At 39.7% G+C, this 23,092-nt stretch overlaps 1 protein-coding gene across 3 annotated transcripts in view; it reads right to left on the bottom strand.

Annotated features, from left to right (window-relative positions):
* Positions 1-23,092, bottom strand: part of LRRK1 (leucine rich repeat kinase 1) — a 120,318-nt gene that overhangs the window by 76,129 nt on the left and 21,097 nt on the right. For all 3 annotated transcript variants that reach the window (XR_003001378.1, XM_024732055.1, XM_024732056.1), the window contains exons 3-4: positions 3,161-3,324; positions 468-639 (exon numbers count right to left, since the gene is read on the bottom strand). Coding sequence is in view for 2 of the 3 variants with exons in the window: in XM_024732055.1 (XP_024587823.1) it covers positions 468-639; positions 3,161-3,324 (336 nt within the window). In the remaining variant the exon portion in view is untranslated. The remainder of the gene's footprint in view (positions 1-467; positions 640-3,160; positions 3,325-23,092) is intronic.

Below are 23,092 nucleotides of genomic sequence, written 5' to 3'. Positions count from 1 at the left end.
CAGTGGCTGCCAGGGGTTGGGAGAGAGGGGGATAAATAGGTGGAACACAGATGATTATTAGGGCAGTGAAACAATTCTGTATGATGCAGTAATGGTGGAAATATGTCATTACACATTTGTCAAAAGCCATAGATATACAACCCTAATGTCAACTATGGGCTTCAATTAGTAATAACGTGTCAATATTGGTTGGTTCATCAATTTTAACAACTGTACCACTCACACAAAACGCAAATAACAGGGAAACTGTGGGAGATGGTATATGAGAATTCTCGGTACTTGTTCATCAGTTCTTCTGTGAACCTAAAACTGCTTTAAAGAATACTCCCAGATTTCTGGATCTCATGACTGGTAAACAGTGTGAAGACATAAACATTTTGAAGTGCAGCCCCCCGCAAATACCTGCCTGATTCCTAAGAAAAGAGGGTCCCTGAGAGGTGGTGAAGAGCTCATGCTCTGGGATTTACCTGGCAAAGACTCGAGTAATTCCTGCACGACATCAGTGTGCCCAAACTGTGCTGCCACCACGGCTGGGTTGTCGTCGGTGGGCTCCGTCGGCAGCTCCACCAGTCTCTCAGTGAGAAGATACCGGACGGTCTCCAGATCCCCATATGCTGCAGAGATGCTCAGGAGCTGGCCCTGGTCAGAACAGAACAGGGGCAAGATGTCAGCAAGACAAGTGCTGTTGGGAACTGCCAAGAAAATTGACTCTAAATGCTTCACGAAGTCCATGGGCAAGATTGGAGCTGTGCTGCCCAGGACGGCAGCACCAGCCACATGTGGCTGACAAGGCTTGAAATGTGGCTCATACAAAGTGAGATGTGCTGAAAGTGTAAAATCATATGGGATTTCAAAGACCTAGTACGAAAAGGGTAAACTATCTTGTCAATAATTTTTATATTGATTACATGTTGATCTTTAATATATGCTGGTTAAATAAAATAGATTATTAAAATTCTACCTGCTTCTGTTTACTTTTTTAATGTGACTATTAGAAAGTCTGATCTTATAAATGTCTCATATTCTATTTCTTTGGAACAGCATCATGAAAGATATCTCAGGCAGGTATCAAAATTCTTCATGTTATTTGAATGTGCAAGCCAGGGCTGCTGTCCTGTGCCTTAGGTTTGTGCCTCTGAGAGCCCTCTTCTCACAGGAAGCCTGGTCTTTTTCTCAGTCAAAGGTCAGCACATGTCCCATCTCCTTGCTCACAGTGTCCCTTGCACTGGGAGGCCTCTGTCACCGTCTCTGCATAGCTAAAGCCTTTTTGGCTCTCTCACCGAGGCTGCGGTACCTTGAATGGACACTTATTCATCTTGCCACACAGGTCATTTGAGCCTGAACACATGCTCTCCTGTATTGCTTTAAAGTCAGGTTTCTTAAGATATAATTTATGCATAGTAAATTCACCCTTTTTACTGCACTTTGATGAATTTTGACTAGGTATAACACAATCACAATCACCACCAGCAAGAGCTAGACTATTCCATTGTCCCCCAAAAGCTATCTTGTATTTGTGTGTACCCACCCCCATGTCTCTGGCTCCTCTGCTAGACTGTGGGTTCCTCGGTCCAGTGTCATGCTGGTTCTCCACTGAAGAGTCACGCACAGGACACTGACGTTGGTGCCAAATGGACATGCCACGTTGAATCCTGGCTCTGCCACTTACCACCTATGTGTCTTTGGACAAGTGCCTTGACAGCACTGTACTCCAGTTCCTTCATAATAAAATGGGGATCATTACAACTCCCCTTAATCTCCTTCATGGCAGGCATTGAGGGAAGTGGGTATAAGGAACCCAGCTCACAGAGGGCAGCCATGCTAACGAATTTGTGAGTGGGCCAACCCATGAATGCATGGGCGTGATATCACAACCAGGGCAGACTACTGACACGGGCGGAGGGAGGCACAGACTCCAGGCTGTCTGCTGAACAGCCCTCCTTGTGGGAAGCCACCCAGTGTCAACCCAAGGGGCCAACAAGTCTGACCTGCTCATGTGTGCATCCCAGTTCTCCCCATAAGAAGAGAGGCCTTTGGCCATATATGCTGTGAATTCATAATAGGAGGAATCAAAAATGCCCTCCCCTCAATAATTCTCAAGCACATGTACTTGCCAATTCCCCCCAAAAAATTCTCTTACAATTTTGAGAACAGGTTTAGTAATTGAGTTATTTCCAACTATTAATTATATGGAGACATTAAACCTGTGCTAATCAAAGTATTGCATCAGTAAAGTGCTTCCATGGCTAACAGTCAATAAGAATTTCCCACAAGGACCAGAATGTGGCAATGGTCTTCTCAAGCTGTAGGTGGGCAAGATGGTTGATCTCTACAAGCTTTTTGGAAAAGTTTGGCATGTGTTTCAAAATTTAAAAATTGCTCATACCCACATTCTCAATTCCTGTTAACCTAGGCTGAGAAAATATATTGACAATAAGAAAAGGATTAGGCAACAAACATGCAATACAGCATGATTTACAGTAGTAAAAAATTAGAAACAATACAAATATCTAACCAAAAGGAATAGCCAGGTAAGTGACACTGTCTCTACTAGATGGAATGTCATGTAGCCATTGAAGGTGACGCTCATAAGGAACTTACACAGAAAATTGTTCATATAATATTATGTGAGAAAAAGCAGTATGCAAAACTATACATAAATAGGCTTGTATGTATATTAGAAACAATAACAACAACAAAATGAATGTTCAGATCAGCAGCCTGGAAGAGAGTATACCAAAAATGCTAAGTGGGATTGTTTGGATGGATTAGGAATATGATTACTTTTTTGTTCTTTTTTTCTTTACTTTTATATATTTAAAAATTTTTCTTTTTTGAGCATGTACTATTTTTATAGTGGAAAAAAGTGTAAAAGAATATATTAAGTTAAACCTTCAGATTGCCATTTTGTCCTTTATATTTCTGTGACCCCCTCCCTGTCCCCCTGGGAAGGCAGGAGCAGTGTGTGCTTAGGTGATGACAGGCTGAGAAGTCCACTCGAAAGGACTGGCACCTGTAAGTTTACATGAGAAACAAGGTATTCATAACACAATAGAAATCCTCATTATGATTATAATGGTAACAAGAAAACAACTTTAGTGGTAACCTTCGCCCAACCTGGGTCCCCAGCTCTGGCCAGAGGGGCTGGCATTGACCTTACCTTTTCCAGCTGGGACGTGCTCTCATCACAAGCTTCTCTGAGTAGGTGCTGGGCTCTGCTGGCGTCTCCTCGCTTGTATGCGGCATGAATGCCTTCCGTCCTAGGGCTCCGTGTTGTGGGGTCGCCACCTGGCATGGATAGTTTGCTGCCCATGTCCCCGGCACCTGGGTGGACAAAAGCACACACATAGCATGACCTCCACTGCCAGCGCTGCTCTTAGGAATCATCAGAGAGTGGGATATGCTCTCCAAGACATAAATCTGGAGGCTTTAGAAAGAGAAAGGGGTTGCCCTGAAATGCTGCCAGTGTCACCAAGTACAGCAGACTTTGGCACCTGCACCCTGCTGGAGGCCCTTCCTGCATGGGGCCATCTGTGAAGGCACAGGGAAGCTGAACACAGCTTGGGGAAGATTCTGCAGCTAGACGATGGCCTGGTGCGAGCTGCCTGGCAGGAAACTGCAGCTGCCAGGCTGACCTTACCAACAGCAACAGAGAAGCAAAGGCTTTGGTGAGAGAGCTAGTAGCCTGCCAAACTGTCCCACTGCTATATCCCTCAGAGGGATATGGTATCTAGTGGAGGAAGAAAGGCAGGTCAAATCCTGTGGGTGTGGAAATCTAGACGCTCTCTGCCTAGAAAACTCCACAAAGGCATGGGACTTAGAATGGTAGCCCTCATTCCATACTGTGCTGGGTCTGAAGACAAAGAAGTGAAAGCAGTCAGCCCTTAGAGCTCCCACTCTAGAACGCTTCATAATTAGGAGGTCTGTGGATCCCAAAAGGCTTCAGAGACTTCCTGCACATCCTAAAGTTGCACACAGAATTCTCTGTGTGTGTGTGTGTGTGTGTGTGTGTGTGTGTGTGTGTGTGTGTATACATTTCTCTGGGGAGAAAATTCAAGGCTTCTACCAGATTTTCAAATGTGTTAGTGAACCAGAGTTAAAAGTTTTATCTCTACAGATATTACAGAAAAGACTACAATGAATGAGGAGTTAAATTTTGATTGTGTTGAGTGACAGCAGAAACAGGGACAGAATTCTATCATTCTTGACCAAGTTCACACAGCTTGTAAGAGGTAAACTGGGACTGAAGTTTGGTTCACGAGCTCTCAGGCTGGGGCTAAACCCACTCCATCTCTTTGCTACCTCTTTGAAGGGATAAAAAAACAGGGTTTTTTAAATGCAAAAATATAAATGCTGAGGAAGGTTGGCTTCCAAACATTGACATCACAAAAGTAAATCACATTATAGCAGCTAACATTTGGAAAAAATTTTTTTATATTTATTTTCAATAGCATAAAAATTCCATGCTTAGAAATAAATTTTTAAAAAGATGGACAAGATCTATATACCCTGAAAGCTATAAAACACTGCTGAGAGAAATTAAACAAGACCTATATAAATGGAAAGAAATCTCATGTTCATGGATTAGAAGAATCAATATTGTTAAGATGTCAATTCATCCCAATTTTATCTATAGATTCAATGTAATCCCTACCATAATTCCAATAGGCTTTTTTGGGGGTAAAAATTGACAATCTGATCCTCAAATTTGTATGAAAATTCAAAGGACTTATAATATCCCAAGCAATCTTGAAAAAGAAGAGTTGGAGGACATATACTACCTGATTTCAAGTCTTATATAAATCTATAATAATCAAGGCAGTGTGGTAATAGATCCGTGGAACAGAATAGAAAGTTGAGAAATAGACCCATACTTGTACACCCAATTAATTTTTGATAAAGGGGGTCAACACAATGATAAATGCAAAAATCTTTTCAATAAGTGGTGCTGGAACAACTGCACATCCATTGAATAAAAAGAGACTTGGACCCCTACTTCTCACCACACACAAAAATTACTTTGAGATGGATCATGGATTTAAACATAAAGGTTAAAATTGTAGAGCTTCTAGGAAAAAAAAAAATCACAGAATATTTTTATGACTTGAGAGTAGGCAAAGCTTCCTTAGATGGGACACAGAAAGTAATAACCATGAAAAGAAAAAAAATTCCTAAATTAGACTTTAACAAAACTTAAAACTCCTGCTCATCAGAAGATTGATCTACCATTTAAAAATTATTTACTATTTGAAAATGAGTAGGCAAGTTACATACTGGAAGAAAATATTTCTAAAACATATATCCAAAAAAGGAATGGTATTCAGAAAATAGAAAGAACTCCTGGCAGAGCTGGAACTCCCGGCTCGGGGTCTCTTCCCTCCGCCGTCACGGAACTGCCCCAGAGCCCGAGGGGAGGGCGGCCTCACTGAGGCTGCCAGCTCTGGAGGGGCCCCGGTGCCCGAAGCCGCGACAGTCGTGGGGACGGCGGGCCGGATCACTCATCCTGGGGTAAGCCTGCTGCCATGTCATAAGGACACTCAAGCAGCCCTAAGGAGAGATCCATGTGGCAAGGAACTGAGGCCTCTTACCTACAGCCACGTGAAATCATCGTACCTAGGGAAAGATGGCGGAAGAGTAAGACGCAGAGATCACTTTCCTCCCCACAGATACACCAGAAATACATCTACATGTGTAACAACTCCTACAGAACACCTACTGAACACTAGTAGAATACCTCAGACTTCCCAAAAGGCAAGAAAATCCCCACGTACCTGGGTAGGGCAAAAGAAAAAAAGAGTAAACAGAGACAAAAGGATAGGGACTTGATTACTGCAAGCAACTCTATGCCAATAAAATGGACAACCTGGAAGAAATGGACAAATTATTACAAATGTACAACCTGCTGAGAGTGAACCAGGAAGAAATAGAATATATGAGCAGACCAATCACAAGGACTGAAATTGAAACTGTGATTAAAAATCTTCCAACAAACAAAAGCCCAGGACCAGATGGCTTCACAGTTGAGATGGAAGCAACCTAAGTGTCCATCATTCGATGAATGAATAAAGAAGATATGGCACATATATACAATGGAATATTACTCAGCCATAAAAAGAAACGAAATTGAGCTATTTGTAATGAGGTGGATGGACCTAGAGTCTGTCATACAGAGTGAAATAAGTCAGAAAGAGAAAGACAAATACCGTATGGTAACACATATATATGGAATTTAAGAAAAAAAAATGTCATGAAGAACCTAGGGGTAAGACAGGAATAAAGACACAGACCTACTAGAGAGTGGACTTGGGGATATGGGGAAGGTGAGGGGTAATCTGTGACAAAGCGAGAGAGTGGCATGGACATATATACACTACCAAACGTAAAATAGATAGCTAGTGGGAAGCAGCCGTATAGCACAGGGAGATCGGCTCGGTGCCTTGTGACCGCCTGTTGGGGTGGGATGGGGAGGGTGGGAGGGAAGGAGACGCAAGAGGGAAGAGATGTGGCGGCGTATGTATATGTATAGCTGATTCATTTTGTTGTAATGCAGAAACTAGCACACCATTGTGGAGCAAAGGACAAACAATCCAGTTAAAAATGAGCAAAGATTTGAACAGCAGAAGATATTCTAAAAGCTCAGTATGATTAGTCATTAGGGAAATGCAAGTTAAACACCACTACACTCCCACCAAAATCACTAAAATTTAAAAATACTGACAATAGTTGGTGAGGATATGGAGCAACGAGAATATTCATACCTTATTGGTTGTGTCTAAAATGGTACAACCACTTTGGAAACAAGTCTGGTGGTTTCTTACAAAGCTAAGTATATACCTACCCTATGACTCACTTATTCTATTCTTAGGTATTTACCCAAGAAAAATACGTGTAAAAAATATATCCAAGAATGTTCATGGCAACTTTATTCATGGTGTTTCCAAACTGTAAATAGCAAAGGTGTCCAACAACAGGAGAATGAATAAATAACTACTGTGGTATAGTAACTACTCAGCAATCAAAAGGAATAAATTACTGATCCATGAAATGATTGATGGGAATCTCAAAACACAATGCCGAGTGAAAGAATGACTGCACAAAATGATCCCATTTATATTGTAATCAGTGGTGGGAAAAAAATCAGAACAGTGGTTCCTGAGGGTGGGGATAGTCATGAAGTTTACCAGTGGAGGGGCATGAGGAAATTGTTTGGGTGATGGTTCTTTATCTTGATGATGTTTTTAGTACACAGGTGTTGGTATTTGTCAAAACTTATCAAATAGTCTAATGAAGGTATGTGCATTTTACTTTATATAAACTTTACCTAAAAAATTATAAATAATATTGAACTATAGTCAATAATATGAATACTGAAGCACTTGAGGGTGAAAAGTACAGATATTTCCAATTTACTTTGAAATGCATTAAAAATAATAGATTGATGGATGGATAGAAGAACAGATAGAAATGAGAGCAATTTTAGAAAATGTTAATGGTAAAATCTAGGTGGTGGGTATATGGATGTACATGGTTCAGTTCTTTCAGTTTCACTGTATGTTTGGAAGTTTTCATAACAAAATATTGGGAGAAGTGAATCAGAATAACATACCCTAAATGGAAGGCCTACCATATGGCATACTGAACGAGCTCCACCACCAACCCAGAAAAATCCTGCTCTGGAAAAAGGGAAAGACAAGTTGCTTACAGTGAAGCCCCTTGATACCATCCAGGGTCTTTACAGCTCACTCTAAGCCATGACTATTTCAAAGGCAACCATTCTGAAAAGCCACGTTAAGTGGATTTCATGAGTGTCACGCACAATCTGCATCCTTCCTGAAACACCAATACAAGACTGCTGTGTCTGAATGGAGATTACTGGTGTGTGTGTTTTTTTTTTTTTTGGCTATGCACTTTTGGAAAGGCGTATCAAAAAAGGGCTTAGTGTGTAAGTGGTTATACATGTGAATAAGGCAGCTTCACATCCCATCACACACTAACAGTCCCCATTAATTATTAACAGTCAGAGACTAAGACATTTGAGAGTCAGCTGCAGGGAGAAGCCATTGGCAGGGTAAGAAGAAGACAGAATCCACGGCCGCGTCATCCATCAGAAGAGGCACTTAATTATGTCACTGCTCATCTTTCAGAATTAAACAAATATCCTCCTTATCTCTGTAAAAGACAGGTGCATGTGTGTGAGGAGGTATAAAGTAACCTCTTCTGTTCACATTAGGAACATAAATTTAAAAAGTTTACCTTTATGCCCAAGTTAAGCAACACTGAGAAGGTAGAACCAAGGACATAGGATGCATGTGAAATTACAAGGGTGGTTTTACTTTAACTTGATTTATAAATAATGCAACATATGTGGAATAAATGACATACTAAGAAACAAGACTCTGCTCAGTTCTATTTTATATTATATATATTTAATGCTGTGGTGTTTTCAGTTTGAATCTGATTTTCTTAAGTTGCATGGACAACACATGTACACTCTCACTGACCCAAGAGCTGGGGGGTCTGGTCCAATCAAATTGTTGGAAGGACATTATGGGAAAACATCAGGTAATGCATGTGCATTTAATTTACTCTGCTAACTTCATTTAATTTCCTGAAATCATAAAGAGAATGGTTAACATATATTTAAATTTAAAAAAAAAAGACCAAAATGCTAATGATAAGTATTAATGATGGGCTGGGGGGAATTAGTGATAGGATTATAAAAGATTTTTCTTTATTTCCTAAATTCCCTGTAATGGAATTATATGACTGCTTTATTTAAAACTTTAAAGAAGTTAGATAAGTAATAAAAGAATACATTCTCATTGAAAAAAATTAAATAGTACAGAGATACATCATGTAAGGCAGAACCCCTCCTCCCCACCATGAAACACCTTTTCTTGGAGGTAAATATTTACTTTAATAGTAATTTTGTTTTACAAAAATACTACAGTTTTATATTTGAGAATTGGTGTCCTTTGATTTAAACTTAAATCGGGGTAATTGTATGTATGTATACTATTTGAGATTATTTAGTTATTTGTGCCTATTAATCAACCATTATCTGTAATTATATTCTTTTACACAGTAAAACATCACAGTTCTAAATATTTTGCTCATACAGATTTAAAATTCATACTAAAAATATAACCCCCCAAAGTTACTCTATTTCAATACAATATTAATGTAGCAAACAAGTAACTAGGACTAGTAGGAAAATAATAGTAGAACATTAGAATGATTCAGTGTCAAATTTTTAAAAAAATCCTTTTTGTTCTTTATTACAATAGGTGTAATTATTTTCCTAAATAGCAATGAAAATTCCATATACATATATATACTACAACCAGGCATCTTAATTGTTTGGGTGATGGTTCTATATCTTGAGTTAATGTAAAGTTAATATGCATAACAAAAAGGTAACAAAACACTAGGAGAAAGGGAAACCATTAGCACAGTTCATTTTTATTTTTAAGGTTTGGTCAGTGCTGCTTGTTTGTTTTTAGGAAAGTGTCAATTAGAAGTAATTAGAAGCAAGAACGAGTGAGGGGAAGCTATAAATGTAGTGAATGAGTAGCATTATGGATTCAGCACATGTAGACTTACTCTACAAGAATACAAGAAATATTTAGGGTAAGCTGTGAGGTGATAAGTGAACATATTCCTGGTGGGTGATAAATGTTAATATCTACACAGCCTGGTATTTAAATATGCTGGACACGGACAGTAAATTAAAAGTTCATTATGTGAAAAAGTATTTGGTTAAAAAATATTTAAAAACCTATGAAACCAGAACATCATTTAGTCCTTGATAATCACTTTCAATTTAATATTCTATTTATGAAAAAATACTTTCAGTAACACTGTATATTTCACATATTCAGCCATTTCTAGGAGAAATGTTTTTAGTTGCTAATAACTCAATCTCTAAATGTTATTTCTATAATTCAAGTTGTAGAAAAACAAATTATTCTGACTACAGGAAAACTAACAGAAATTATTATTCTCCTTTATTTTGGGAAAGTAATAAAACAGAATTCCATGAATGTTATAGAATGATGTCTGGCTGTACAAGCCATGCCACTTACACTAATAGTTCACTGTGGCCTTCCCCATCTTAAAGAGAGTCCTCCTTTGTCTGCTGATTCTGAGTCTGTTCTGTCCTTATATCCTAAGGAGACATTCTTCCCTTTTCTTCTAGAACAGTATTTGTTAACTCATCCCTCCCAACCCAATAATCAGAATAAAATTCTCTCTCTACTGCTTTTTTCCTGTGAGTCTAGGACAATGGAGAGGTAATATGAAAGTGACTTTAATTCTAACAGTTCTAAATGTTGGTCTCTTACGTATATATATTATACATTTAATTCTCTCGTCCCCGTCAAAGAACGCATGCATGACAGAAGGCAAATGCTCTCTCTTGATTCGAAATCTGTGGCATCCTCTGTACATCCCGGAAAAGACACTAACGTTTTACTTGAATATATACTTTTTTAAAAATTACATTTACCTCCATCAATAGAGTAGCAAAAGGTAAACATATATCTAACAACCCAGAGTTCACTGCAGAATAAACAAGAGTAAACTTTAGGATGCTACTGACCTGGTCATAATTGTTTAATGACCTTCCTGTGCCATCCTTCATCGAGTCCCTGTGTGGCCAAACCCGGGGGTTGGGGGCTGTCCCTCCCCAGAGGTGACGCCCTCCTGGCACTGCAGTGGCTCACCCACTGTTGCCCTGGGCTTACCGGCCTCCAGCAAGAAGGATGCTTCTTTCTTTGCCAGCTGTCACTCTAGGGGTTTAGCCTCAGCAGCAGTTTTCATCTCTGGGTCACATTACGGTGAAATCCAACCCTTTATTTCTTCGGGGAAGAGGCAGAGGTTGGGGGGGTGTAGAGGGCGACATGACCCCAGGGTGACTCTCAGCAGTAATTCCTCACTGACTCCAGATGGCTGGTGCTCAGCCCCATCAAGCTGGGCCATCAGACCCAGCATCAGAAAAGAAAGCAAAGACAGCAGTGGCATTCACCAGGGGCCTGGCTCACGGCTCACGTAGAGCAGAGCTCCAGCCACGCAGGCTGAGCGTTTCTCATACCAGCAAAGCCTCCCAGCACAGATGTAAAACTTCTCTGTGGATATTCTCACCAAATCACTGGAAATGAATTTTTGTTAATAAAAGGGGCATGGGGGGTTATACCTATGAGCAGGTTGTGCAGAGGGAAATCACACATAAAAGTGCAGTTTTCTTTAGAAACAAAACATACAATTAATTATTAAGATTCCATGTTATGTCCACCTGACACAGTGAAAAATTTAATGAGCTCTAATATTCATTGCTGGCCAGAGTGTGGTGAAAACTGTACACTTGTCAATGTGGGAAGGCTTACTGAGACAGGCTGGGACTGGGACCCTTTGCTGTAGTGCTGCAATGCTTGCACCTGGACATATGTCTTCTGGAGTTACAAAATACAAAGAAACTATAAGGGACTAAAAATAACTGTGTGCATGTGTACTTGGGGCAAATTATGGACAAAAAGATACAAAAAGACCAAAAAAGCTAACTGCCACTTCTGAGGAGCAGGGAGCAAAAGCAGGGTACTGCGCATGCCCCTTGCACACAATACTACCAAAGAGGTGGGCAAAACACCTAAGCCACCCCTCCTGTTGAACCCCTGGACATACCCCTACCCTCACCCCATATAAGGGACCAGCTCGCCACCCCTCCCAGGGAGCAGAGCAAGAAAGGGAAACTCTTGTTTGTTCTTGCTCCCCACTGCTGCATCAGAGGTCCCAATAAAGTCTTGCTGAATTTCTTGTCTGGCCTCTGATCAATTTCTATTGATCAAGGAAGGCCAAGAACCCTGGTCGATATCAATAGCAACACTATGAGTAGGTGTCATGGCTGTCATTTTACAGATGATGGAGGCCAAGATGAAGCCACTTCACAGTGACAGGCCGGCAAGGAGCAGGGGCAAGAGTGACAGCAGCAAGTCTTTGTGACCCTAGAGCCCATAGAAATCCTACGACTCTTCTTTCCAGTTTATTATTTTTTCCCATAGGAAACATTCCTTAATTAGGGATCGAACCTGTGCCCCCTTCAGTGGAAGCACTGAGTCCTAACCACTGGACCACCAGGGAATTCCCCTATACATTCTTTTTTTTTTTTAATTTTTATTGGAGTATAGTTGCTTTGCAATGTTGAGTTAGTTTCTGCTGTACAGCAAAGTGAATCAGCTAAGTGTATACATGCCCTCTTTTTTGGATTTCCTTCCCATTTAGGTCACCACAGAGCATTGAGTAGAGTTCCCTGTGCTATACATTACGCACTCATTAGCTATCTATTTTATATATAGTAGTGTATATATGTCAATCCCAATCTCCCAATTCATCAACCCCCCTTTCCCCCGCCTTGTATCCATACGTCCATTTTCTACATCTGTGTCTCTCTTCTTTCCAGTTTAATACTTGAGATAGACTGCATGTTTTGTCCCCCTAAATTTCATGTTAACCACAATCCCCAGTATGATGGTATTAGGAGGTGGGTCTCCAGGAAGTGACTGGCTTATGAAGGTGGAGCTGCCATGATGGGATTAATGCCCTCCCAGAAGAGACAGAGACCTTACTTCTCTGTCCCACATGAGGACACGATGAGAAGATGGCCATCCACAACCAGGAAGTGGGTCCTTACCAAGAACAGAATCAGCCAGTACCTCACCCTGGACTTCCCAGCCTCCGACGTGAGAAATAAATGGCTGTTGTTTAAGGCACCCGGTGTGTGGCAATTTTATAGCAGCCTGAGCCGACGAAAATAGTAGAACCTCAAGATACTTCAAAATGAGGAGCTACCATGCAGCCATTAAAACTGATGATAATGGAGACTAAGGAAAAGTACAGAAAAGACTTATACAATATTAAGCTAAAAGAATAGAATATGGAACAGACAGTGAAAAATGGAAAAAATATATAACACAGAAGATTGGTTGACGTCATTTGAAAATACGCAAAGTGAAAGAATTTATTTTGGGAAAAAAGAAGATTTCTAATGAGTATAGTCTATTATTTTTGTTTACAAAAATTTAGTCTGTTTCTCTCTGTTTAGAAAGAAAAGCTGAGGAACACAAGTACATGATAGCAGCAGGTGAAATGATCAGAGATTTTTTTCTATTTGTGTTTTTCTGTGTTTGCCAATATCTTTCCCTTTTTCTCATCAGTTTGTATTGATTTTGAAATTAAGAAAAAGAAAACGATGAAGTGTATCCAGCACGAAGTTGACTACTTTCAGTCTGACTTAATGAACTAGTTCTTTGATGGTATTATTCAAGCTAAAGCAACTCTTGGGTATACCAAGTCTTGACTCAGTTGCTCTGGAAATAAAGAGAACAAGAAAATTTCCCAGACAATAACTGGCAAAGGTGTCATGGACTTTAAAAGAGAAAATAAAATGGTCTATGATAACATTTAGTATATCAGTAATTGGTACCATTTATTGAGTACTGCCAGATGCTATAAGAAACGCCCTGCATACATCTGCCTTCCTCCCAACACCCATGCATGGCAGGGGTTCTCATCACCACTTTCCACCAGATGACCAGTGCTCCAGGTGATTGGTGAAAGTGCCTCGACCCAGCTCCTAACAGCAGAGCTGGGACTTGAACCCTGGGCACCTGTCGTCAAAGTCCAACCCCTTACTTCCCAGGCTGGGTGTGCCCAACCAAACATGGGGCAATTATTCAGAATGTAATGTCCTTGGCAAACATGTAGGAACTAAAAGGTGAGATGATTCTGTCTCATTAGATGGAAAAACCAGATCCTCCATGAATTCAGTAGCAGTGGAAGAGAGACACAGAAATAGAGCTACAAAGATGAATTCTTTCCAACACTTAGTTCCTCTCCCAAAAATTCATTTATTTATTGCTCATTCATTTTATAAACAATACTTACTATGTGCTGAGCTAGAGCCTGAGGACACACCTTGATGAGACAGGCAGGAAGAGCTAGAGTGTGAAGCTGTATTCTTCCCAGATTTTACTTTTTTTTTTGTAATTGAAGTATGGTTGATTTACAATGTTGTGTTAATTTCTGCTGTATAGCAAAGTGATTCAGTTATACATATATATACACACATTCTTTTTAAAAATTCTTTTCCATTATGGTTTATCACAGGATATTGAATATAGTTCCCTGTGCTATACAGTAGGACCTTGTTGTTTATCCCAGATCTTACTTTTTTTTTTTTAAAGAAGACTGGGTTTTAAATTTTTATTAATTTATTTATTTTGCCTGTGACGTGCGGCATGTGGTATCTTAGTTCCCCGACCAGGGATCAAAGCCGTGCCCCCTGCAGTGGAAGTGCGGAGTCTTAACCACTGGACCACCAGGGAAGTCCAGATTTTACTTTTAAACATCTACAACAAATGCCACGCTCAAGAAACTTGGGATGGTCAACAGACACTGACCTGGTCAAGAAAGATGAACCATCCTTCTGAGGAAACAAAAATCACAGAAGTAAGACAGTTCCTTTATTTAATACTCACATAATATAAAAAGGTGCAATCTGAAGATATAAAAAGAAATAGTCATACTCTGATCTCTGGGGAGGTGATTGTGGGCTGGGCCCACTGAGGGCTGGGCCAACCTCTGTCACTGCAATCCTGCTTCCAGGGAAGTGACTAAGGGAATAATTCTATACATTTAAAAAGCACTATGCAGGGACTTCCCTGGTGGTGCAGTGGTTAAGAATCCACCTGCCAATGCAGGGGACACGGACGGGTTCGAGCCCTGGTCTGGGAAGATCCCACATGCCGCAGAGGAACTAAGCCCGTGCGCCACAACTACTGAGCCTGCGCTCTAGAGCCCGCGAGCCACAACTACTGAGCCTGCGTGCTGCAACTACTGAAGCCCACACGCCTAGAGCCTGTGCTCCGCAACAAGGGAAGCCCCTGCTCGCCGCAACTAGCAAAAGCTCATGCGCAGCAATGAAGACCCAACACAGCTAAAAATAAATAAATAAAATAAATAAATTTATTTTAAAAAAGCACTATGCAGGAAAACAAAAGGAAACATGCATAAAGATGCTGATTTCTGCATGGTTTAGTATAGCAAAGAATGGTGGTTTTGTCAATTATGAAATGCATTAAAATGCTTATCACATCGAGCACATGGAGGGACCCCACAACACAGGAAACTGACCGGAAGGAAAGACCCCAGATGCTAACTTTGGCTTTTCTCATGTGATGGAATTTGAGGTTATCTTTTCCCCATTTCCTCTATTTTCCAGTTATTTCTCTGTTACTGCTATAATGGAAAAATAGTTTTTTAAAATACACCTTTCAGATTAACAACGTGAAATTTCTAACTAAATCCAAATTCCTCTGGGCAAAGATGGACACAAGGAAAGAAGAAAATATCTCAATTCAGAGGGAAATTTAGGATGAGGCACCAAGATTTTTCCAGTAGTGTCTCTTACTGAGAACTGTGAACCATGTTAACACACGTGGCAACAGAAATAGAACTGTACTAAAATGAGAAGACTTGGGTTCAAGTCCCAGTCTATTGCTCAACAGCTGCATGGTCTTGGCAAGTATTTGAGATGTCTGAATCTTGTCATCTTCTTGTGAAAAACAAAAACGAAAACAAAATCCCCAAACAAAAAATGACACATATAACAGTACTGAAAAATGCACGCTCCCCAAAATAAAAGCACCGACACACAAATGGGGGTTATTTCCATGATGCCTGTCCCCTTCCCCCCAACTCCAGGCAACTGTGAGGAACTGACACTGCACCCCCACTTTCTCTGTGGACCTCAGGCTCCCTCAGCCTTCACTCTGTGTCTCTCCCTCCTGGAAGGAGCCCCACCCCTTCCCTGCTTCCAGGCCCAGTATGGATGCTACCCTCCAGGGAGCCCTGGGGCCCTTCCCATGGGCTTCTTTCTCCTCCCTCTGTCTGCACCTGGCCTGACTGGGACCACCCCTGTTGTGAGGATCTGCCTGCCTCCTTTCTGCTTGGTGGTGCCGGCAAGCTGGGCCTGCAGATACTCAGTCAGCATCGTGTGTCCCTAGCACTGTGCCATGCACATAGTAGGTGCTCATTAACAACTTCTTGGATTCAACTCACTGGGCTTCCAGAGCTCTCTGTGTGTCAGTGAGGGGTTCACTCTAATCTTGCCCATCTGCAATATCATTCAGGATGGCCACAGGGCACAGAATTCTCCTGGTAAAAGAGAAGGACACCTTCAGGCCCTTCTGGATTTTCCTTTTCACCAATTCTTCTTTAAATGCTTGATAAAATTCACCAGTGAAGTCATTTGGGCCTGGCTTTTCTTTGTGGGGCATTTTTAAAATTATTAATTCAATCTCTCTACTTGTTATAAGTCTGTACAGATTTCCTATCCTTTCTTGAGTCAGTTTAGGTAGTTTGTGTCTTTCTAAGGATTTATCCACCTCATTTAAGGTACTGAATTTGTTGGTGTACAACTGTCCATAGTATTCTCTTATAATTATTTTTTATTTATGAACAGTTGACAGTGATGTCCCCTTTTCATTCCTGATCTTAGTAATCTGAGCCTTGTCGCTTATTTTTCTTGGTCATTCTAAGTGAAAATTTGTAAATATTTTTTTCAAAGAACCAACTTTTGGTAGGTTTCTCTGATTTTTCTCTATTGTTTTTCTAGTCTCTATTTCATTTATTTCTGCTCTAATCTTTGTTCTTCCCTCTGCTTGCTGTGGGTTTAATCTGTTCCTTCTTTTCTAGTTTCTTAAAATGGAAGGTTAGGATATTGATTTGAGATCTTCTTTTTTAATAAAAGTGGGTATAGCTATAAATTTCCTTCTAAGCACTGCTTTACCTGCATCCTCTAAGTTTTAGCATGTTGTGTTTTGTTTTCATTCATATCAATGTGTGCTCTAATTTCCCTTGTGATTTCTTCTTTAACTCACTGGTTATTTAGGAGCATGTTGTGAATTTCCCAAATTTCCTTCTGTTATTGATTTCTAATTTTATACCACTGTGGTCAGAGAACATATTTTGTTTTATTTCAATCCTTTTAAATTTATTGAGTCTTGTTTTATGGACAAACACAATTTAAACACATAAAGAAAAATCTCCACAAAACTCTATGTGTCCTAAAACACACAAACTAGATAAAAGGACAAATACGAAAGGAAAATTAGAATGACCAATTAGAAAAGAAAACCCTATATTACAGACAAAGGGTTAATATGATGAAAGAAGCATGCTCTTACATTGCTGGAGGGAATACAAAATTGCACAGCCTCCATGGAGGGGAATTACCAATACCTAGCAAAATTACATCTGCATTTTCCCTCAGCCCAACACTCTGTATTTTAGACATTTATGCCAAAGATACAACAGCAAAAATGCAAAATGATGTCTACACAAGATTATTTATTGCATCATTATTGCAGGGGAAACAATCTAGATGTCCATCTATAGAGAACTGGCTACAGAAACTATGGGACTTCTGTAATCAGAGTCCTATGCAAAGGTAAGAAGGAAAGAGAAAGTTCTATATACTGGGGCGTCATCTCCTACTGTTTTGTGGTTCTCAGGGCAGCTCCCATTACCTCCCCCCTGGGTGGGACACACAACATCCCAGCCCCCAGTGACCCTGTGTGCTGGGTCTGCTCACCCCATCCTAGAGCTGGGAAGGCAGAGGCTCAGCTGAGGGCAAATGAGGAGCCTGAGTTATGCCCCAAAGTGGCAGCTCTGGCACAGTGTAGAAGAACAAGTGCAGCACTTGTGGTTCCTGAAAGTGGGAGAGGCCCACGCCCTGTACTTATGGGTAACTGCCAAGGATTCTCCCCATGCCCGTCCATAATCTCCATGCATCCTTAAGTACTGATGGTGAGGAGAAAACCTGCAAGGAGGTGTCCTGCCTCTATCTCCTCATTCTCCTAGGCAGAGTGCACTTTTCTGGTGCAGAGCGGGCAGCGCAGGCTGCTGAGGTGTCTGCACTGGAAAGAGCAGAAGCAGGGCAGACAGACAGACATACACTCACCAAGACAAGACAGGTTGGCTTTGGGGGAAATACCTGGAGGTCTCTTGAGAATACAAGATTAGAGATTGAGGATAGAGACTGCATTCTGTGAACTTCTGGGAAAGATCTGGGCAAAGGAGTTCAGAGGCTTAGCTGTATGCTTTAAATGGAATTCCCTGTGGATGTCCTGTTGAGAAACTTCAGTAAAGATTTAAACTTCTTTTTGATTTTGTTTTAAGATTCCAGGCTGGAGTTTCCTTGGAATACAGAGGTTATGAGTGATTTCCCTGAATCTCACATATATATTCATTTCTACTCTTCTTCTTTTTTAACAAATGGAATATACTATGATTATGTTCTACAACTTGCTTCCCTCACTTAAAAGTTCTGTGTCGGCACATGGAGATCCATCATACCTGTTTTCATGGTAGCCTTTTGTCCTCATTGATGGACATTTAGGGCATGTCTAGTTCTGTGTAATCCCCCTTCACTGCTGTGCTGAACATCCCTACATGTGCATTTCTCACCTGAACTGTATCTCCAGGTTAAATTCCTAGCAGTGGAAGGAGCAGAGGATATAGTCAGCCTTGATTTTTATAAAGATTGCCAATTTGCTTTTCCAAAAGTTGCATCAATTATATCCTTACTTAATTATCAACTCAATATTAGTTTAAAATAAAATATGAAAAACAGCATAAGTTATATCTTTGCTGCCTTAAATAATATCAAACTTCCTGATTGTTTCCAATCTGATAAGCAAAATAACATATCTCATAATTGGTTCTGGTTTTCATTTCTTTCCATATGAATGACATTCAGCATATTTTCATATTTACCCATCATCTATCTTTTTCAATGAACTAAACTCTCTATTTTTTGGTTCATTTGAAAATTGGAATATTCTTTCTATCATTGATTTGCCGGTGCTCTTTGTGGTATATGTTGAAGATGGTTTTTACCTATTTGTTGGTTGTCACTTGAGAGGCTTTTCTACAGAATAGTTCTAACTGTTATGTAATCATTGTATTAATCTTCTCCTTTATGATATCTGGGTTTTGTGCTGTGCTTAGGAAAAAGTCCCTCTCCCTCCAAAATTATTTTAATTTATCATTTTCATAGACTTTTAATGGTGCTCATTTTTATGTTTAAATATTTGATTCATCTGAAATTGATTTTGGTGTGGAAGTGAGAAAGCAATATGTTATTTTTGTCCTATTGCCAAGTAAACTTTCTTTTCTGGACTAATTTGAAATCCTAAATAGTAAAGCAAAAGCAATGTGCATTTGGACCTATTTTTTTTTTTTGGCCGCGAGGCATGTGGGATCTTAGCTCCCCAACCGGGGATCAAACCTGCATTGGAAGGTGAAGTCTTAACAACTGGACCGCCAGGGAAGTCCCATTTTGGCTTATTTTTGAGTTGCTACTCTGTCCCATTGCTTTCCCTGTCCTTTCCCTTTCTACTCTCCAACACATTTCATTACTATGGCATTGTAATAATTCTAACATATGATGGAACTACTCTGCCCTCCTCTCAACTGACCTCCTCCTCATTTGAATCTTCTTGGCTATTCTTATATGCTTATTTTTCTAGGTAGAATTTATTATTCTTTGTTCATGTTCTAAAAAGAAATCCTGTTTGTATTTTAACTGCAAGTGCACTGAATTATAAAATCAACATGTAGAGAATTGACATATTTACAATGTTGTCTTCCTATACAAGAGGACTATTTGTCATTTTTAAAATTGAATTACAGTTGACTTACAATATTATATTAGTTTCAGGTGTACAATAATAGTGATTCGATATTTTTATAGATTATACTCCATTTAAAGTTATTATAAAATATTGGTTATATTCCCTGTGCTGTACATTACACTCTTGTATCTTATTTATTTTATACCTAGTAGTTCATACTTCTTCCTCCCCTTCCTTGATCTTGTCTCCCCCCACACCCTCCCCTCTGGTAACCACTAGCTTGTTCTCTGTAGCTATGAGTCTGTTTCTATCTTCTTATATTCACTTGTTTGTTTTATTTTTTTAGATTCTACATATAAGTGAAAACATACAGTATTTGTCTTTCTCTGACTTATTTCACTTAGCATAATACCCTCCAGGTCCATCCATGTTGTTGTAAATTGCAAAATTTCGTTCTTTTTTTATGGGTGAGTAATATTCCATTGTACATATATACCACATCTTCTTTATCCATTCATCTATTGATGGACACTTAAGCTGCTTTCATATCTTGGCTATTGTAAATAATGCTACTGTGAACATTGGGGTGCATATATCTTTTTTTTTTTTTTTTTGCATATATCTTTTTGAATTAATGTTTTCATTTTCTTTGGATATGAACCCAGGAGTGGAATGAATGGATCATATAGTAGTTCTATTTTTAATTTTTTGAGGAACCTGTATACTGTTTTCCATAGTGTTTGCACCAATTTACATTCTCACCAACAGTGCACAAGTGTTCCCTTTCCTCCACATCCTTGCCAATATTTGTTATTTGTAGACATTTTGATGATAGCCATTCTGAGAGGTATAAGGTAGTATCTCATCGTGGTTTTGATTTGCATTTCCCTGATGATTAGTGATGTTGAGCATCTTTTCATGTGCCTGTTAGCTATCTGTATGTTTTCTTTGGAAAAATGCCTATTCAGGTCCTCTGCCCATTTTTTAATCAGGTTTTTTTTTTTTTATAGTGAGTTGTATGAGTTCTTTATATATTTTGGATATTTACCCCTTATCAGATTTACTTAAATATTCTTAAAGTTTCCTTCATACGATCCTGTATATTTATCATGATTTCTCCTAGACAGTGTACATTTAATTTATATTAATTCAATAATTAAGAAAAAAGCAAAACATTTCTACTTATAACCCCTTGGACATTCAAAGTTCTCATTTCAGTTCTTCTGGGCTTGTAAATTGATCTGGATAGGGCATCTAGTTACCCACTAGATACAATGTCAATGCGAAGAGCTCCTAGGAAAGATAAGGAAGGATCAATGAAGTCCTAGAGGTTGATAAGCAAAAGATATGAAGAGAGAGTTCAAAAAAAGTAAATATAACCAGCTCCTACACACACTAAAACATGCTAAGCCTCACTTATCATAAGAGAAATGCATATTAAAACTATACTGAGACACCATTTTTCACACATCAGATTAGGAAAAACCAAAAATTTGATAACAAACACTGTTGTCAGGCCTATAGGGAAACAGGCAAGCACATACATTGTGGAGGATGGAGGTAAACAGGAAAAACTCCCATGGAGGGTGATTTGGCACTATCTGGCAGATTTTTAGAAGCATATGTCCTTTGACCCATCACTTTGAGAATTTATTGCGTAGATATGCTTGTATACATGTGAAAAGACATCACAGCATTTTTTGTTATAACAAAATATTAAGAATAGCCCAAATGTCCAGTAAAGGAGACTGCTTACATAAAATGAGGTACAACACAATAGAATTCTGTGCATTTGTCAAAAGAATGATTATGATGATGATGATAGCACGAATGTGTGAAAGAAACAGGCAAGGTACAGAACGGTGTGTGTGATCAGCTATACATTGTATAAAAGAGGGAAAATAAGAATCTATATTTGTTTTGCTTGTATACACATAAAGACATTCTGTAAGGATGTAAAAATCAAAGAATGGTTTTTGAGCTGTGTGACTATATTCAAACAACTAAAGTTTTAAGATCTTGGCAAGGAAAAATACATGAAGTCATTTGCTCTGCCTTTTCCTGGGCATGTCTTCAGGCAGAGATACACACCCTCGAGTTCAAACAACAAAAATTGACTCCAGCTGATTTGCCTCAAAACAGGGACTGCCATCTGCCTTCTAAATCCCAAAGCAGGCAAACCAAAAAAAGCAACAAGCCAGGATCAGGGGTCCTCTGCAGCTCGCAGAGTTATGAGTTGATGTATTTAACTCGTAGATTTGAAGGGAAGCCCTTGGGTGATTACAACGTGGCCGCTGAAAAGTTAAAAGCAAACACCACAAATGTATCTGCATAAAGGATAATGCTTAACAGAAGCGAACGCCTGCAGCCTCACCCCTTTGCCCTGAGACAAAAACGCAGAGAAGATCTTCAGTCTGAGCAAGAGTTTACATTCCTGGGTGCCGCACTCCTCTGCGGCTGGGTTTGTAGCCTGTGGCTGAGTTGGACCAGACTGCTCTGTGATTGCCACATTCACAGCTATTTTCCTCTATGGAAATGCCCACTCACATAGTACAAACTTCTTCAGTTAATACAAACCCTGGCCAGACAACAATATGGTCCTTTGTTTTTATGAGTGATATTCTGATCATTAAAGCAAGAAGCTCCATGATTCCTCAGAAACCGCAAACATCCCAAGAATGCCTGGGTTCTGCTACTGCGGCCCTTTGCCCACCGAAACCTGACTCAGCCGTCACTATTTCTCGATGAGTTCAAGGCACTCCTTATGGACAGTTTTCAGCTGAACATTTAAAAGATACTCATGAATATTAGAACTTCAAGCTTTAGTAGGAAACAAACAGATTTTGTTAATCTGGTCCAAAAAAGCATTCTGAAGGTAAGGCAAGGAAAGATTTTGACTTTAATGAAAACATTTTCAATTAAAATTTAGACAGTTTTAATTAAAACAATTTTGATGATTAGATTAGGGGTCATCACATTTCAGTGATAGACATTCGAAAATGAGGACTGGACACGTTGTAAATTCCATGCTTTCTATGGCTTCAAGCCCAATAAAATCAAAGCCCTCCCATTTTTAAGGACCTCTTCATTTTTATCAGTGTAATATTATTATCAGTTTCAGTTAACAGAACTAGAGTCCAGGTGAGGCTACATAATTTACTGAGTAACTACCAAGCATGCACACTTCGCATGGTGCTAAGCATTCTGCAAACAGATTCTAACCATTTCTGTGTTACAGATGAGGACTGGGGTGCAGAGGGACCAGGATTTGAACCCAGCTCCTTCCGACTGCAAAGTCCACATCCTTGACACCATCACTCAGTTTCTCCTGCAAATTGCACACCTCAGAGATGCCAAGGAGATGCTGGGAGATAGGATCCAGACAGCAGGCTGAGATAGGA

Source organism: Neophocaena asiaeorientalis, unplaced genomic scaffold (assembly GCF_003031525.2).
Source record: "Neophocaena asiaeorientalis asiaeorientalis breed wild unplaced genomic scaffold, Neophocaena_asiaeorientalis_V1.1 scaffold362, whole genome shotgun sequence".
In the NCBI taxonomy this organism is placed as follows: domain Eukaryota; kingdom Metazoa; phylum Chordata; class Mammalia; order Artiodactyla; family Phocoenidae; genus Neophocaena; species Neophocaena asiaeorientalis.
This window is presented reverse-complemented; position numbering and strand designations above follow the sequence as displayed.